This window comes from Morus notabilis, unplaced genomic scaffold, assembly GCF_000414095.1.
Source record: "Morus notabilis unplaced genomic scaffold, ASM41409v2 Scaffold446, whole genome shotgun sequence".
Lineage (NCBI taxonomy): Eukaryota > Viridiplantae > Streptophyta > Magnoliopsida > Rosales > Moraceae > Morus > Morus notabilis.
Genome location: NW_010364530.1, coordinates 183,610 through 202,675, shown reverse-complemented (window position 1 = coordinate 202,675; position 19,066 = coordinate 183,610). Strand labels below are relative to the sequence as shown.

The 19,066-nt window shown below is 33.6% G+C and overlaps 3 protein-coding genes across 3 annotated transcripts; 2 read left to right on the top strand and 1 right to left on the bottom strand.

Moving 5' to 3' along the window:
• The first annotated feature begins 1,564 nt into the window (after window positions 1-1,564).
• On the top strand, window positions 1,565-2,500 carry LOC112093201. Its single transcript, XM_024171227.1, has one exon. The coding sequence runs from the start codon at window positions 1,565-1,567 to the stop codon at window positions 2,498-2,500; it is 936 nt and encodes a 311-aa protein (XP_024026995.1).
• Window positions 2,501-7,345: 4,845 nt separating this feature from the next.
• On the top strand, window positions 7,346-11,816 carry LOC21395642 (rhomboid-like protein 15). Its single transcript, XM_024171239.1, has 13 exons — window positions 7,346-7,589; window positions 7,890-8,055; window positions 8,581-8,884; window positions 9,061-9,093; window positions 9,210-9,301; window positions 9,399-9,472; window positions 9,660-9,754; window positions 9,831-9,900; window positions 10,436-10,614; window positions 10,882-10,936; window positions 11,026-11,082; window positions 11,362-11,436; window positions 11,529-11,816. Exons 1-13 carry the CDS (start codon window positions 7,566-7,568, stop codon window positions 11,532-11,534), a joined length of 1,230 nt encoding a protein of 409 aa, XP_024027007.1. The 5' UTR covers window positions 7,346-7,565; the 3' UTR covers window positions 11,535-11,816.
• Window positions 11,817-12,907: 1,091 nt separating this feature from the next.
• Window positions 12,908-15,608, bottom strand: LOC21395641 (universal stress protein A-like protein). The gene is made up of 4 exons (XM_010106773.1): window positions 15,356-15,608; window positions 14,625-14,728; window positions 14,306-14,427; window positions 12,908-12,998 (listed from the first exon to the last, which is right to left on the bottom strand). Exons 1-4 carry the CDS (start codon window positions 15,606-15,608, stop codon window positions 12,908-12,910), a joined length of 570 nt encoding a protein of 189 aa, XP_010105075.1.
• Window positions 15,609-19,066: the final 3,458 nt, after the last annotated feature.

Below are 19,066 nucleotides of genomic sequence, written 5' to 3'. Positions count from 1 at the left end.
TTAAGCATATTTATTTATTAATTTAATTAATATATAATATAATTAGTAATTAATAATTAATTATTTAATATAATTTTATTGATAAGTATTAAAAAATGAAAACAGAAAAAGAAAAAAAAATTTCAATCGTTTTCTATTTTTTTCACAAAAATCATTTTCATTGTTTTTTTATTTTTTTCGTTTTTAAAATTTTTATTAAACAAATACGATTTGTAGACCGTTTTCATTTTCGTGTTTTAAAAGACGTACAGAAATATTTTTAAAAATAATTCTAAACGCACCTTACTGTATTATTCTCTTTTTTTTATTTATTTCTTATAAAAATTACAACAGAGGAGTAAGAATTTTTAAAACTCAAAAGTTAAATGAGAATGAGTCATCGTCATAATAATCTAAAAAATAAGAAAAACAAACAACGAATAAAAATAAAAATTAGCTCAACCCACCCAAACGGGCCAAACCCACCATTGCCGCTGTTGAGTCGTGTGAGTCATTTTGGCTCTCTTTTTATGTTTTGGGCTTTGGTTGGCTTAGTCGGGCTTCTTGTTTAGATTGTTTATTTTGAAAGTGTCAAGAAAAACTTACGTTTTGAAAGTAGTATATAAGTTGCTGCAGAAATGTCGTACAGCCTTAGTTTGAGTTGTTTGGCTGCTTAAGTAATGCTGTGCGTTTTGACAAAATCTGAAGTTAAGCTTTTGAATTCGTTGGGTTCGTTTTAAAAGAAGAAATCAGCTTCATTAAGATAAGACTCTGAGGATTTCGTGGAGAAGATCAAGATTGTGTTGCTATTTTGATTTAAACCAGGATTTGAAATTAAAACAAATATCTGTTAAAGATTTTGTTTTAGTTTGGATAAGAGGTTTATTCAAAACCGTATTTTATGATGGATTTGTTGTGAAGATCAAGATATCATCTAAAAAGAGATTGGAGTGCTGAGAATCTGGGTCAAGGAAACTGAAACTGGAATATGCGAAGTAGATTACGTGCTTTGAGTTTCAAACTGATAACTGTCTTATCTGTAACTACAGATTCTGAGACAGATTCTGATTTTGAATTAAGATCAGTTTATAAAAGGATGCTGCACGAGGAATCTACTGAGGGACTGCAATTCTGAAAAAGCACGGCGTGCACAAGTTGAGGAGATATAGCGTTCATCGATTTTGATCTTTGAGAGATGATTTTGTGAGCTTTCGGGAGAAGGCGTTTTGAAGACGAGTGGTGCTCGCCAAGCTAGCCACTTAGGGTGTTAGACACAGCGGCGTCGATAGTCAAGAGGGAGTCTTGAGTTGGTTAAGTCCGATTGGTGTCTGTAACTTTTTACCCATTAATGGATTGCTTGATGCATGGGCGTGGCCCCGTGGATGTAGGTCCGTTTGACTGAACCACGTTTAATCATTGTGTAGTATTTACTCTGCTTTTGTGTTTTGCTTTGTTAATCCTTAATCATTTTATAAGAAAACACGGTAAAAGCATACAACCGGTTCTAACAATTGGTATCAGAGCGGGTCACAAACTACTGTGTTTGTGAGATCTTGGCATAACCGGTTGATGCTCGTCTGAAGCTATGTATTCGCTGCGTGAAGGAGGTTCCGTGTCAAAGCCACCACTCTTGGATGAATCCAATTATTCGTATTGGAAGGCCAGAATGAGAGCTTTCATTAAAGCCATTGATGAGCGAGCTTGGAGGTTGATATTGACAGAATGGACGCATCCGACAACAACAGACAACAGCGGCAATGTCACTTTGAAACTAGAAGAGACGTGGTTAACAGATGAAGATCGCCTAGCGAATTACAACTCGAAAGCACTCAATGTTGTTTTTAATGTTGTAGATGTGAATCAATTCAAATTGATTTCTACATGTGAATCGACCAAAGAGGCGTGGGAGATACTTCAAATTGCTCATGAAGGCACAACTGCTGTGAAGGTCTCTAAACTTCAAATCCTTACCACCAGGTTTAAAGAATTAAAAATGCATGAGGATGACTGCATTGCCAATTTTAATTCAAAATTGTGTGACATTGCTAATGAATCTTTTGCTCTTGGAGAGAAGTATTCGGATACAAAACTGGTAAGAAAGACTCTCAGATCACTACCTGAGAAGTTTGCATACAAGGTTGCTGCTATAGAAGAGGCTGTTGACTCAATGAAACTTGATGAACTCATGGGTTCTCTTCGTACTTTTGAATTGAAATTTAAGAAGGACAAGAAGGAGAATGGAATGACTTTTCGGTCTGGAGTAGAATCACAGAGCAATCAAGAGGAATCTGAAGATGAAGGAGAACTAGAAGAATCTCTGGCACGTCTCACAAAAAACTTCAAGAAGATTTTGAAGAAGATGAAAAAGAAGGGAAATTTCAAGATTTCTCTAGGACTGGGAAGCAGAGATTTAATTCTCAGGGTTCAAAACAAACTGACTCAGATAAGAAGGGAAGAGGAATTCAATGCAGAGAGTGTGATGGATATGGTCATATACAAGCAGAGTGTGCAAACACCTTGAAGAAAAAGAAGAATAAGGCCATGAAGTCCACATGGAGTGATGATGAAAGTGCCAATGCAAGTCAAGATGAGGATGAAGAGCACAACAGTAATTTTGTTGCATTCAACGTGACTACAGTCCTTTCAGACAGAAGAACCACCAGCAAGGATGCATCTGTACCAGAATCTGTAGGTACAGAAATAAGCATGAAGCATGTTTCCGCAGAATCTGAATCTGATACTGATACAGATAGTGAGGAGGAAGACATTGATACTGAAGAGGTCCAGAAAGCATATGAAAAAATGTATTCCAAGTGGACAGTGGTTTGCAAGGTCAATATTTCCTTAGAAGAGCGGGTTAAAAGCCTTAACAAGGAAAAGAAAGAACTACATGCCATAGTGACCAAATACGAGTTTGAGGATGCAAAGAATAAAAGGGATCTTGCAGAAACAAGACTGGAGTTAGAGCGAACTCAAAGAAACCGAAGGTTGCTGAACTCTGAAACGACTAAATTGGACCATCTCTTATCTCAATAAAGAACAAGTAGCGATCACACTGGTCTTGGTTACATTGGTGAGAGTTCTGGTACAAAATTGGCATTTGTAAAGGCCACAAACAAGTCAGATGTCAGCCATGAGCAGAATACTAATGTACGGTCAGGTATGAAATCTGTCACAAATTCTGTAGCTACAAAACGCAAGCCGAAGCATTTTGTTCCTATTTGTCATTACTGCCACATACCTAGACACATAAGACCTTGGTGTTATAAGTTTCAAAATGCCTTGAATAGAGGAATGCAGTTTTATCCACCTAATGATAGAAAAACAAGAAAAATTTGGGTTAGAAAATCTGATATGCGGAGTCAAATGGCACAACTTCTTTCCTCATCGTCTATGCCTTCTTCCTCGGCTGTTGATCCTCCGGTTTGATCTGTTCTTCAGTTTGTAATTTTTGATTCCAATAGTTTCTGTTCTATTTTGGACTTTGGCTTTTTGTTTGCCAAACTTAGGGGGAGAATAATGTGTTTTTCGTGGTTAATTAGTTAGTAATTTTCTTGAACACTTTCTTTGCTTTGAGTACTCTTGGGTATAGTTGTGTAACTTTGCCAAACTAAGCCAAAGGGGGAGATTTTTGAGTCGTGTGAGTCATTTTAGCTCTCTTTTTATGTTTTGGGCTTTGGTTAGCTTAGTTGGGCTTCTTGTTTAGATTGTTTATTTTGAAAGTGTCAAGAAAAACTTACGTTTTGAAAGTAGTATATTAGTTGCTGCAGAAATGTCGTACAGCCTTAGTTTGAGTCGTTTGGCTGCTTAAAGAATGCTGTGCGTTTTGACAAAATCTGAAGTTAAGCTTTCGAATTCGTTGGGTTCGTTTTAAAAGAAGAAATCAGCTTCATTAAGATAAGGCTCTGAGGATTTCGTGGAGAAGATCAAGATTGTGTTGCTATTTTGATTTAAACCAGGATTTGAAATTAAAACAAATATCTGTTAAAGATTTTGTTTTAGTTTGGATAAGAGGTTTATTCAAAACCGTATTTTATGATGGATTTGTTGTGAAGATCAAGATATCATCTAAAAAGAGATTGGAGTGCTGAGAATCTGGGTCAAGGAAACTGAAACTGGAATATGCGAAGCAGATTACGTGCTTTGAGTTTTAAACTGATAACTGTCTTATCTGTAACTACAGATTCTGAGACAGATTCTAATTTTGAATTAAGATCAGTTTATAAAAGGATGCTGTACGAGGAATCTACTGAGGGACTACAATTCTGAAAAAGCACGGCGTGCACAAGTTGAGGAGATATAGCGTTCATCGATTTTGATTTTTGAGAGATGATTTTGTGAGCTTTCGGGAGAAGGCGTTTTGAAGACGAGTGGTGCTCGCCAAGCTAGCCACTTAGGGGGTTAGACACAGTGGCGTCGATAGTCAAGAGGGAGTCTTGAGTTGGTTAAGTCCGATTGGTGTCTGTAACTTTTTACCTATTAGTGGATTGCTTGATGCCTGGGCGTGGCCCCGTGGATGTAGGTCGGTTTGACTGAACTACGTTTAATCATTGTGTGGAATTTACTCTGCTTTTGTGTTTTGCTTTGTTAATCCTTAATCATTTTATAAGAAAACACGGTAAAAGCATACAACCGGTTCTAACAGCCGCCACCCCTAACCTCAGCTCATCCTCGTCCTCAGCCTCCCACGCTTGGCATACACATCAACCATGAAACTCCCCCCAAACACATCATAAGCAAAATTAGTCTTAACCACAACTCAGTCGAGCACGTGGGGGAAATGAAGAGGGAGCTGGGTTTTCGAGATTTTAGATGTTGGGCGCAAATCTATCTCTTGTAGTGTATTAAAATTGATTCCTTAAACATTGAACCCCTCAAAAATAATTGATTCTTTGAACTCTTTTTTTTTTTTTGCTATCTGTTCTTGATAAACAATCTCTTTTCTTTTGTACATTCTTTTGCTTTTATTACTTTGTTGTTTGGAGGTTCTACTAAGTTTTAGATTTGAAAGTACAGTTGATGTTCACTGGTTTCATAATTATATTGTTGGGTTCGGGGAATTGACAGAGAAGAAGAAGAAAGAATGGGGATAGAGAGACACCAAATTATTGAGGCGTTTGAATATTTTGTTTTTTATATGGAAATAAAAATAAAAATATTTTTAATTTTAGAAATTATTTTTAAAAATGTGTTTAATAATTTTATCAAGAAATTATTTTCAGTGTAAAAAAATTCATTAATGTCTCTATTTCTTTCTTTACTCGAGTAAAAAGAAAACGAAAATAAAAAATAATTCTATTATTTTACACTAAACTAAAAAACCGTTTTTATTTTTATTTTTTATTTTTATTATGTCAAACGTCATTTTAAAAACGTTTTTCTTCTCGAGAAATGTAAAAAATAAAAACGAAATTAATTTTAAATACGGCAATTGCTTTTTTTTAATATGCTTTTATTTATTTGTTTGTTTTTGCACAACTCAACAAATCTGCAGTTGTTTATGCCATTGGTTTTTTTTTTTTGTCATTTACAAATTCTTTGGGATTTTTCTTTTCTGAAAAGGGTATTTTGGGTATTCTCTAGGTCAAATTCTAGCATTGACTTAGAAAAGGTATAAGTTTGTCTACTAAGTGTAATCTTATGGTACACATTTAATGAGTTAGAAGACTAAGGGTATATTTTTTAAATAACTCTAAAATACAAGGTATAAAATAATAAATAACCCTTCTTTTTTTTCTTCTTGTTTTGAATATCTTACTTTTTTTTAAGTAAAATTTTAAGTTTAATCATTTTTTTTCACTTCTATTATTCATGTCATTAAATAAAATTTTGATGTCATTACAAAATAACCTGCATGATACGAAAAGATAATTTACAAGTTATGAAAGATAACATGTAGGTTATAAAAGATAAACATGCATGTTATAAAAAGAACCTGTAAGTTATCAAAAGATAACTCGTAGGTTATAAAAAGATAACCCAAAAACTATTAGTGACATAAAATAAATTTAACAGCAGTGACTAAAATAAAATGACGTCAATTTATTAATGGCATTTTTAAAAATTTCCCTAAAATATGTAGGAGCCATTTTAGCCAACATAGAGAAGTCATTGATAGTGGACCAAGAGTTACTCAACTGTCCAAAAATTGGCCGCAAAAGTCATTTGGTCAATCTAAATGAGAAAAAGAAACCTAAATGAGATATTTAGGCAATATGTCATAGCCTTTACACTCTATTTAGTAAGAATGAAAGAAAATAGGAGGGAAAGGAAAACTATAATACATAGAAAATTAGAATGATAGAAAAGATTTTGATTTTCTCTTGACTTGTTTGGTATGACAGGGAAGAAAGAAAGTGAATCTACCTTCCCTTGTTTGATATTAGAAGTGAAACTAAAGGGATGGAAAAATTATTATTGGTGTAATTACTTTTTTGTCCAAATGAGGACAATTTTGGATGAAATATGAGGATAATTTAGTAATTTGACTTCATTTGTGTAGTTATCCATATTTTTCTTCCTAAAATTCACCCACTTTTGGAGGGATTGAATATGGTGGGATCCACCAATAAAAATTTTCCTTCAATTTTCTTTTTATTCACAATTTCCTTTCTACCAAACAAGCTAACTTCCCAATTTTCATCCCAAAATCCCTCTAACATTTTATTTCCTTCAACTTTTCATTCATACCAAACACACTGTTAAGGTTGGATTGACTTTTATCATGAGTATTAAAACTCTTACAAAATATACCACACTAACATCATTTAAGTTTTGTGTATTGAGCAAAATTATGCTTCTAATTTTGTGTATTTGATTCAATATTTTTAAATTTTATGAGAGTTTTATGGTTTTTCATGTATATATTTGTGATTTTTATGGATTTTACGATTTTTAAATATCTTTAACTGTAATATTCTCTGCAATAGTTTATATCTCCTGACATATGTCAATTCAAGCCTAAAGCTTAGGATTTTAGCACATTTGCCTCTTAAACTTGTCGTGGTTTAGCAAATTGCCGCCTAAACTTTAAATTTTAATAAGTTACCCCTTCAACTTGTAAAGTTGTTGTAATATGCCACATTTTAACAACGATTGTTAATTAGTGTAAAAAAACACGTTCAGTCAAAAAATTTAACATTCTAATTCAAATATAACACAAGTATTTTAATATCTCAATTTTTAATTTTTAAATCTAATAAAAATTTTGAGAAAATTTAATTAAATGAGGTACATTATAATAAATTTACAAATTTTAAAATAATTTATTAAAATTAAAAATTTTAAAAATAATTTACTAAATTTTCAGAAGAAAACCCTAGAACTTATGTTATTTTGCAGAGTGTCCAAGACAAATACCCTTCAAATACACGTCTTAAATTTTCACCCAAGCTCACCAATTATTTTTCAATATTTTTCTGTTAAATCCAGTCAAAGAAGTCTCGTATATTCGACTTGGAATCTCGTTTTGGATGTCGGAGAGCTCGAGAATATAGCGGTTGGTACTTGGCACTTCCAACTTCATTCCAAAACCAAAACAAATTTCAAACAAAACAAAACAAAATTACGCACAACAGAATCCGAAAATGAGACCCAACATTGTTTCTGAGGTAAGCTCTCTCTCTCTGATCCAACTCTTTCTTGATTTCAATTCTCGATCTCTATCGTCAATAACAGATCCATGAAGAACCCTAGCTTCGGTTTCTTCCTTGATTCTCCGTTTGGTTACCACGAAAATGGAGAAATTAATTTCACCAAACTCTCGGTTTTTGGACTTGAGAGCGCTTGAAGTTTCTATTTTTGAACCAAAAAGAATAAAAATTTTGGATAAAAAAGCCAAAATTTCTAGTGTTTGGGGTTTTGTTGAAATTTTGTCAGTGTTGGTTATGTTATGGGATTTTGGTATATAGGCAGGATTGCAGACGAGGTTGGGGCAGTGGTGGGAAAACATTCCGTTCCTTACTTCAGCTATTGTGGTGGTTTGTGGGATTATTTACTTGGTCTGCCTCTTGGTTGGATATGACTCTTTCTTTCAAGTCTGCTTTTTGCCTTCTGCGGTTGTTTCACATTTCCAAGGTAAGGTACCAACTAACTTGTAGTTAGTTTAAAGAAGAAAAAAAAATGAAAAGTTATTATGCTAAGCAAAATACCCAGAATGAATTTTTCTTGATGGCCCTTTTGTTATCATGTAAATGTAAATTTGTTTGTTTTGTTTAGTTGTTATGTAAAAAGACTAATGCTCGGGATCCCATTTTCAATTATTATTTCGACTTTTTAATACTAACTGATGTGGCATGTGATATGATTTGTGGACTTTTCAGTACTAACTCACGTAGAAACTTATTAAAAAAAATGTACCAATAGAAGGATGTCGACCCATTTGTCATGTCGGTTGGTATTAAAAAGTTGGGATAAATGTTGAGGTCCTTGGCATTATTGTGTATGAAAAATCAGCTCACTTTTTTATTCTTGAAAGCTTTGCCAATGACCCTCTTGCTCAATTGTCTAATTGTTTTATTAGGAGAATGTCTTTAAGTAACGTAAACTTTATCTTTACCTTGAATTTCATGTTTTGTTTTCATTTTTCATTGTGTCTTGCAGTCTACAGGATTTATACCTCCATTCTGTTTCATGGTTCACTGCTTCATGTTCTCTTCAACATGATGGCATTGGTTCCTTTGGGTTCTGAGCTGGAGAGGATCATGGGATCTGTACGATTGTTGTACTTGATAATTTTGTTGGCCACCAGCAATGCTCTTTTACATCTTCTAATTGCACTGTTGGTTGCATATAACCCTTTCCATTCATCTGAATATTTCATGAAAGAGTGTGCAATAGGATTCTCGGGAATATTATTTTCTATGATTGTTATAGAAACAAGTCTCAGTGGTGTCCAATCTAGAAGGTGGGTTTTGTTAATAATCATTTGAAATCTAGTCTTTATAAAGAACGCTATATGTTCTCTGAACTTATGCACGTGCAAATTTGCATGTGTTAAGGAATCTCTTTCCCTTAGCAGTCCTTTCGTCGTAAGGTTTCTGTGTTGGGTTATACTAACTATGTTTTTGTCCCATTTTGCAGTGTCTTTGGACTATTTAATGTGCCTGCCAAATTGTAAGTGAAGGAACATGCACTGAATCCATAAGTGATGCCTGGTTACCTCGTATATGGAAAATCTTTAATTTGATTTCTCTAAAATGCAATGTATCTTGCTGAATTTCACATTTTAGGTATGCGTGGATCTTGTTGATTGTGTTTCAGCTCCTTATGACAAATGTTTCGTTACTGGGACACCTATGTGGCATATTGTCTGGCTTTGCCTGTCAGTTTCCTTTCCTTGTGACAGTTCTTCTCTCTTATTCTGCCATATTTTTTGAGGAAGTAAATGGGAAATGTTATATGTTATCTTTACAATGCAGATACTTATGGCTTATTCAACTTGCTTATGCCTGGAGCATCCTTTTATTCTGCCATTGAGGCTTCATCTTGGCTTGTAAGTGTATTCAGTGGTCCCTCTTGATGACGATAGTCTACACAGTAGGCAGGGAAATTAGTGTAACCGTAACATCATATTTGCCTGCGTTTTATGGACCAAATGCCGATATTTCCGTTTATGCTTAATCTTCTATGGGGCTTCTACAAAATTGAGAGTATAATTTTTAATTGTATGTCCACTCCAGGCACCTTGTGTCAGGCGGCCCAAATTTATTTTGTGCACTGGTGGTAACCCTTCGGGCTATATTCCAACACATTCAAGCCAAAGTACAACATCCAGGTGAGTTCTGCTTTGCACAGTCCAAGTTGACCCCCCTGTCAGATAAAGATGTGTAACTTGATTTAATTTTCCTCAGTGGATTGTTGTCTGGAAATGTATTGAGGAATTTGTCTTCATGGATGCCACAGAGAGAGACATCTGCTCAGGTATCAACTATCAATTACATTCTTTAAGGCATCTAATCTCATGACCGTTTACATTTTTTTCAGTACATTCTTTACAAACTGAGAATTCATGTCTAGCCGACTAGTTTATTTAATATCTGTGTTATATCTAGTGAAAAGTGATACAATCTAACTTTATGAAAATTTAATTAACTTCTACAAACTAAAAGACTTACTTCCTATATTGAACATTATATTTGTTGTAATATCTAATCATAACTTTTAAATATGTATACGAATTTTTTATTAATTTGAAAAAACAAAATCATGGAGTCTTTTGAATTAAAGCAAACAGATGTTCATAAAATCAGAAATTCTTATAGATGGTGGTGTAAAAATATGCAATAGACACAGGATAGTCAAAAGTTATTTTCTCTCTTTGATTGAAGTAAACTACCATTTCTTTATTTCTGTAATTGTTTTCGTCAATATCATCCTTAAATCTTGTAGTTTAAAATTGCTTGCCCGAAGTTGATTAGTCTTTTGAACTTAATGAAATCTGTGTTGTATTATACAGCCAACAGTAGACCCGAGGTTTCCTGGAACAGGAAGGGCACTTGGTTCTGGTCGAACTCAAACAGCCACAGCTGATAATTCAGAATCAAACTTACAGGCTAGACTTTTGGATGATAGTAGCCCACAGCGTTCATCAGACACTGCGACAATTGGCACAGGACAGCAGTTATCAGACGAGAGGTATTATTACAATAACAATTTTATGGTTTGGCTATCTAGATGAATTATAGCTAACCCTTTTGTCGCTGAAAGAATAATAGCTAAGCTTGCTAATTGGTACATTATCACTTTTGAGATTTTACTTTTCAGAAGTCGAGGGTCATGGGTTCCTACGTTAATCATCCTCGATTTTTCTTCATATTAAGAACTTGATTGAGTAGTTGTACAAAAGCAGTAGTTTGTACACTTATCACTGACAGTGGTATCTCGTTTTTTGACTTTTTCTAGACGAGCAGCAGAAAACGCAGCAACAGTAACTTCCGCTATCCCAGCTCGTCATCAGGTTTATTTTCTAGGCCAAAGAGTATGATTCTCTCAGGTTAATCTGGCCTATGTTTATAGATCTTTGCTCATCCATCTGGGTACATACAGGGTTCGGTTGCTTCCGATGAACAAATCCAGAAACTTGTATCAATGGGATTTGAAAGGGTAAAAAGTCAAGTCCTGTAGTTTTATATTAATGTTATTGTGAAAATTTTCATTTGATGTTTTCTTCTTGTTGCTTATTGCATGTCAAACGCTTTGGTTTCTTCATTTCCTAATATCATCTTCTGTATAGCTGAAGGATGTGTAAAGTCAGTAATAGAACATGTTGCCACGTTTTCTACAAACAAATATTTGGAGTCTAAACAATATTTCCCATTGAATATATACTCGCATCGTGATCTCCGGAAGTTTTTAATACAAACACCTTCAAAATAATTTCAGACACAAGTAGAAGTTGCACTAGCAGCTGCAGAGGGGGATTTGAACGTGGCAGTGGAAATCCTTATGAGTCAACAGGTCTGTCTTTTAAAGTTATTTATTGCCATATACTGAAATAAAAATTTCTCATTCTTGTCCTAATTATGGGAATTATTTGCTCATCTCTGCAGGGATGATAAGTAGTTGTGGAACTGGGATGCACTTTTCAGTTTAGCCTGTTTCTCTGTGTCTGTCTGAAAATGAAGTTTTAACATGTGGTTACTATGCAGTTTCTGATTCTTAGTTCTGAATATCGTTTGGCAGAGGGGAAAAGAGGGAACACAGTAGTGAAAACAATACTCAATGTCGTATACTAACGATACTTTTGAAGAAAAAGCACAAATGGCTTTGTAAAGTTGTTTTGAGACTATACATAAACCGGCAAATTTAGTTGAATTTAATTGCCTGTTGTTTTTGTACCGCTTTGGTTCCTATGTTTTCTCATTACTTTCTTTCTCCTGAAGTTGTTCTCTTTCCTTGCTGATAGGAACTGTTCTCTTTCCTTGCTATTAGGAATCAACAGTTAAATTTACATTACTTTTTCATACTTTTTCAACAGAGATCTATGAGTGTTCATATTAAAATCTGTTCATATTAAAAATTTACGACTGCGGCATAAAATTGTTTTATTTATAAATCATACCTTCAAAAATATAACATAATAGCTTAAACAACAATACTTACTGATAAAAATAATAAAAAGAACTAAGAGGATATTTAGTTCATGAATTTAGAACCGTTTTACGTATATTTTTTATGAGAAAAAATATTATAACGAGTCACGAATCATAATTCGAATTATGACTCGAATCTCCCTTCCAAACGGCTCATGACATCCCATAAGAGAAAGAAAAGAAGAAAAAAAACAAACAAACAAATAGTCCCTACCATAAAAGTTATCTCTTATAAATATGCGTTCTCCACAGGCCAAGAGCACATAAGTAGAAAAGAACTTTCTTCTGTTTACATTCCACAGAGTTGATAGCTCTAGGATCTTCTTCAAAAGCATATTAGGCTGCTCTTTTCTTTTCCCCTCCCCTTTTATGCTTTCCATAATGCTAATCCTAATAAGACAAAGATTTGAGGCCTGCTTTACCTTTTCTTCTTTATCTTTTATCCTTTCTTTTTTTTTTTTTTTTTTTTTTTTTTTTTTTTTTTTTTTTTTTTCATTTTTGCCCCTGCCCTGCTCCCTTTGGAGTGGTCATTGTTACTTCTCTCGGTTATTCATCAGTATCGACTTTACATTTGCCCTGTTGCTTCTTTTGGTCGTTTACCACTATCAAGTTTCCAAATCACGGCAGCTAAACCTTTTTTTTTTTAAATTTATTATTACAAACACGCACACCGAAAGTATTGCAACAATATAATACGTTTACAAATTCACACAAAAAAAAAAAAGAACAAAATATTTGTACTTCTGGCATAGCATGAGTAATCGACTAGTGATATTGCAAAAGTAACGTTTGCTGGAAAGCCATTATTTGATGCTCCACACAAAGACAGCACGGCACTATTTGGCAGTTTCCTTCGGCGGCTTCACAATTAGGACTGGACATTTTGCGTGGTGTGTACAGTAGTCGCTCACACTTCCAAGAAATGCTCTGCTCCGCCAGTAACATCACCTCAAATGATTAATCTTAAATATATATATATATATATAACTCAAATGATTAATCAAGTCTGGCTGATTTTGACGATTGACAAGTACATTACAAGTTTGTGGTGGGGGGCATAACTCCCACGGAAAGAGCACTAGTATACTAGTATGTGTGACTCTGGTCACTATCACTGTTAAGATTTTTTTTAATAAGAAATTAGGGTTTTTGACACTTTTATCCTTTAAATTAAATTTCACAATTATCCATTTGTCCTTGTGTTAAATTATCCCTAATTGTAAAGGAATCGTGTTAAGATCTATAAAGAAACTCCCTTGACATGACTCCCTTGACATGACGCGCTCCCATTATCATTTAAAATTTCATTTAAAATTTTAGAAAAAACACCCTTCACATGATGTGATCCGATAATCATATTCCGGGATAATTTAAAAAACAAAATTAAAAAGTTTTAAGAGTGACTTACTAATCGATCAAAAAAAATGTCAGGAGTAGTATGACCTAATAGAATTTAAGAGCATAATTTGACCCAAAGTTAACCTATTAGATCTTAAATCTTTCAATCTTTCAATGTATATAAACAATTTCACATTCTCATCCATCCACTTTTTATGTGGGACAACACACGTGCACTTTTCTCAACAACTTCCCCCTCATATACATGTTCACTGAGCTCCCTCTCGAACCAAATTTTTTAGTCCAAATGGGAGCCAATTTTGGCAAAAAAGAGTTGAAACTATGCGAGTCCATCAATGTTCAACCATCCACACTTACAATAACACCAACTGCAGGAACACCAACTCTCCACTATTGAAGCAACGTTCGAACTACAACTAAGTGTTACCACTTAACCCATACAAATCATCAACTTGATACCACTTGTTGAGAAAACACCACATGTAAAATTGACCAAACATACTTAGGAGCCTGACTTAACCTAAAAAGTTAATAAGTTAATTAGGTCATTCGATGTATATAAACCACATCACACCCTCTTTCCACTCTCTTTCCATGTGGGATGAGACACATAAGACTTTAAAAAAGTGCATTTGAGAGTGAAATTAACACAAGCCATCTATTAACTTTTGTTTTTCTTAAGTGTTATTTTTGTGATGGATTGAAAAACACGAAAACTGATCTTAGTGATAGATGCTGGTATTGCCTAATTATATATGACTGAATTTCAGTTGCTAAGTAGTACAGGTCAAGTTAATAAAGAATATATATATATATATATATACATAGATACATATATATAATGATGGAATAGAAAATATACTATGAAATATTACCTCTTGATGGTTCCAAGGCCACGGCTACCCACCACGAGGAGATCCACATGCATTTGCTCCGTAGCCTGACAAATCCTGTCCTTTGGATCTCCCTCCAGCATTAGTGTTTCTGCTTTGATATTCTGCGATATCATATATTATTGATACATATCATAATAGTACTCCATTGACGTGATCAATGCGTCCTATATAAATTATGGTTATTACCAAAATATACACAGATATAGGTAGATGCGTGATGAGCACTATATAAATTAAGTACTGCTATATATATATATATATATGTACATGTATCATGAGTATATGGATATTAAGTTACCGGCTTCTCTTTACACATCTGTAATGCACGAGACAGTAAAGCTGCAGAATTCTCTTCCTGGGCTTTCCTCACTGATTCCACCACCGTAGTTGTCGCATAAACGGCTGCTAACCAAAACCAAAATAAATAAATAAATTAATAAATCTCTCTAAAGAGATGCATGCTCCTATTTCAAATAAATATGTCACTAATTGCAATTTTTAGCAACCTAAATTTCATACAATTAATCTCAATTCACGCACCCAATAGCTTTATTGGATTGATCAGGCTAAGTGGCGGATATAGCTAATGGAAAAGGTACTAAAAGAAAGAATAAAGAATCTAACGTTTAGAATCATATATAAAGTAACTTTTCCATTAGCTATATCCGCCACTTTATATATGAGATTTCTCTGATTGAGACTAAAAAATGAACTACTAAAATTTTTTATTTAAAGTCGTTACATCTGTATCAGTGCATACTATCTGCATAGTATTTTAACCTTGTGATTTTAACAGGATTCAACCCACCTACAAGGAGGCTCTCGTAAAGACCAGATATCTAACATATTATAGATTGCATAATATTATAGCCTACTATACTAGAAAATTTGTAAAATTTTTCAGTTGCACACATTAAAAGATCATAGGGCCGGTATGAATTATGCCATATATATTGAAATTGAATATAATTTGGACATGCATGTGAATGAAAAAGATGATACGTCCTCCTAGGCGCGCACTGTACAAACCGGTTCCACCTGGTCCGGCGGGGAAGCCATAGTGCACAAAAGGCTCCTGAACATGGACCAGCACCACCATGTCAACCTCCTCCGGACTCGCCTCCTCCGTCTTCTCCGCCGCCGGCTCCGGCGTCACGAACACGTGGTCCAGGGCCCACTTTAGGGCGTGGAAGCTGAAGTCGCTCTCGTCCATTGCCACCATCACTCTCATCGGCTTCCTCTTCTTCATCACCATCATCTTGCTCTGATCACTGCCATCCATATTTGACAACAATAACGTCCTATGCTAAGTACTTCTCCTGGGTAACCTGCAGTCAAGTTATAAGTCAACAATGATATATATCTATCGTACATTGGGATGATATATGTGTGTATATATATGTGTATATATATATATATATATATATATATATAGATGTGTGTGTGTGTGAGAGTTTGAAGAATACCAGGTGGAAGTGAAAGGGGTTCCGCGTGGGAGTTGCATGGTTGATATGTTGAGAAGAGGGGGCTTGTACGTGGCGAACATGCACGTAGAAGTTTCCAATTCCACATGCACAAGGAAATAAAATAAAAATCAAATTTGAGGACCACCTCCAACTAACCATCATGTGTATAACAATTGGCACACATTTGTCATATGTTGAATACATTGAATATAGCAATTATAATACATCATGTTGTGTGTAGGACTGTAGGAGTTGAGAATTTTCTGTCTACTAATTCCTTTTCATACTATACAATACAATTTACAGGGTAGTTAGTTATATATAAATATACTCTATAATTTAATTTTTAAAAAATTTATTCCTCTATTTTAAAAAATTTAAAAAGATATCCTTTAGATTTAAAAAATAATTCAATTTTTCGTTCACCTATTTTTAAGGAAAAAGACGAGAGACGAAAAAAAAAACCCTTAAATAGTTCAGACAAAATATTTCAAACATTTGAAGAATATAATTAAAGAAACATTAAAACAAATCATAAAACTCAAAAAAAAGAAAATGATCTGCAGAGTACCCCCGTCCAAACCCCACCATATCCGCGCCGTGCCGCCGTCCCCGAACACCAAACTCCCAGATCCACGGCACACAGTACAAGCTATTATTATTATTATTATTTTGCTAAATTAAAACAGTTCAAACAATTAATTAACATGTCTTTATATATATAGTTTGATAAGTATGATATTTATTTAAAAACCTCCTATATAAACTACATACGTGATGTATTCTGTTGAAAACCTAAATGAATTTGAGGGAAAACCTTCAATTGCAAATATATATATCATAACAATTTTAGAGTCATTTTGTCAAAAAATTAAAAGAACCAGAATCAAGTTGTTATCCACTAAAAGTTTGAGACTAATAGTGCCAGTGCTAGTTACAAGACTAAAAGTCATTGAATCAACTTTGCCCTGTTTGATTCGCGAATTTGAATTTTATTGATTTGAACTCTTTGATTTGAATAGAAAAATTCAAACTATGTGATTTAAATTGTAGTTTGAATCGTCGTTTAGATGTGTAGTTAAAGTTTTAATTTGAACGGGAAATACAATTTGAATTTGTATTTGGTAGGTATGAAAAGTAGAGAGAATGGACATTTTTTACTGTTTAAAAATGGTTTGAAGGGTTAAACTTGAGGAGGAGCTAAACTCTAAGTTGAGCGTTCCCATATGTTTCATTAGTTTAGTTCAGTTCAACTTAGTTTGAACAATGAACACAGTTTGAACTGACGTTTGGTAAGCATGCAGTTTGAATTATATTTTTCGTTTGAACTGAATTAAACGGCCTAACTTAAAGTTTAGCTCCCCCCTTAAGTTCAACCGTTCAAACTAATTTTGAACAGTGAAAAGTGCCCACTCTCTCTGCTTTTCACACCAACCAAACACAAGTTCAAATTTTATTCCCTGTTCAAATTAAAACTTTATCTACGCATCCAAACGTCAATTCAAATTACAATTTAAACCACACAGTTTGAATTTTTCTATTCAAATCATAAAGTTCAAACTAGCGAACCAAATGGAGGCTAACTCAGTTCAAACTGAGAATATAATTCAAACTGCATGCTTACCAGACACCAGTTCAAACTGTGCTCACTGTTCAAAATGAGTTGAATTGAACTAAACTAGTGAAACAAACAAGGGCATTATATGTTTTTACATTGCTGCAATTTCACGTCGGTAAGAAAAAATTTTGTGATGATTGCATCATTTTCAAGGATATAATTGGATTCTATTGGTCTAAATCTCCATTTATTAAAATCTAATAATGCATTAACAATCATCCAATTAAACTACGAAGATTTTTCGTCCTTTTGTGATGAGTTTAGAGTGTAATTTTTAAATGCATCAAGTTTATTATCTATGTTTTCAGGATCTAATTAGTTATGTCATGTGTTTAGAAAAACTAATTAAGTTATCTACTAATTAGCTATTTATGCTCTTAATACAGATGAGCTAATTTATTTTGAAAGAATCTCCTTTTATAGAAATTGTTATTTATTAAACACTTTTTGTTTATTAACAGCTTCTATATTGTCAAAAAAAAAAAAAAAAAAAAAAAAAAACAACCAATCTAAAAAAGTTTGAAACTATCGGTGCTAATTACTCATCTTTAACAATCTAATAGCAATCTCCAAATGCAAGGCTAAAGTAAACAGACGCTAAAATAACAAATCACCATTACGCGTGCGTAACAAAACTGCTAATATATATCCGAACAGTTTTCATGCTGACTTGTTGTGTACCCGTGTGTCTCTTGGAGACGTGTAAATTTAATTCAATACCACTTATAAATTAGTCTAATTATATATATTTAACTCATATCACTTTTAATTAAGTATAAATTAGACTCAAATCTTTTCATAATAATGATTTGTGCGAATACCAAGACCGTTTTAAGAGTATAATAATGATATTTAGTAATTGTATAGCATGAACTCTATAGTATTGTGTGTTGGGCGTTTTTCTCAGATGACTACACTAATTTCCCTTGCAAGTGTTTGTTCATCAGATTATAGTTCTCTTGATTAATCACTTCCGAAAATAAAACTTCTTTAATGTTGCGTCTTAAAGCTCCTTTCTTTCCAATGGGATTCAAGAATCCAATTAGAGAGAGATATATATCATATGCAATTAGTGCTAGTAATATATCCCAACAAAATGTGCCAAACATTTAACAAATATTCAGGGGCTGTTTTTTTGTCCTTTTTGAGTTAGGTGACTTGAGTGTAGATTTTGAGTTGAATTTGAGCTATAACTTGAGTTGAAGTTGTAACTTAAGTTTGTGTTTGGTTGTGTATATTTGAGTTATGGTTTGAGATAAGAATCTTTTTGAGTTTGTGTTTGAGTAAATCAAAACTTGAATTTGTATTTAAATAGTATTTTAATAAAAACTCAATGCTGATGGAAAATTTTAATAGGGTATATGGGTGGGGTATTATTCATCTTTTCGTTGTCAACGCATAGAAAAAAAAAGCATCTCAATCAGAATTAAAACGAAAAAGTTATAGTATTTTTAAGAATAGAAAAAATACTGTTCATTAATTTGAGTTCGAGTTTCTGAACTTGAGTTGAAGGGAAAACTTGAACTCGAGTTCAAACTCAAGTTCAAACTTAAAAGAACATGAACTTAAATAAAGTTGTAACTCGAGTTGCTTTTTTTGAGTTTTTGACTCAAAAAAGGGACAGCAGAACAGCCTTTAAGATATCCGAGGACTATA

Bases quoted from the DNA above. Each gene is read 5' to 3' on its own strand.
- LOC112093201 (XM_024171227.1), top strand. From the start codon at position 1,565: ATGTATTCGCTGCGTGAAGGAGGTTCCGTGTCAAAGCCACCACTCTTG.
- LOC21395642 (XM_024171239.1), top strand. From the start codon at position 7,566: ATGAGACCCAACATTGTTTCTGAG. The intron at 7,590-7,889 runs GTAAGCTCTCTC...TTTGGTATATAG, and splicing joins GACCCAACATTGTTTCTGAG to GCAGGATTGCAGACGAGGTT. The intron at 8,056-8,580 runs GTAAGGTACCAA...TGTGTCTTGCAG, and splicing joins GGTTGTTTCACATTTCCAAG to TCTACAGGATTTATACCTCC.
- LOC21395641 (XM_010106773.1), bottom strand. From the start codon at position 15,608: ATGGATGGCAGTGATCAGAGCAAGATGATGGTGATGAAGAAGAGGAAG. The intron at 14,729-15,355 runs GTTTGTACAGTG...TTTGGTTAGCAG, and splicing joins CGCCGGACCAGGTGGAACCG to CCGTTTATGCGACAACTACG. The intron at 14,428-14,624 runs GTAACTTAATAT...ATGATATCGCAG, and splicing joins AGATGTGTAAAGAGAAGCCG to AATATCAAAGCAGAAACACT.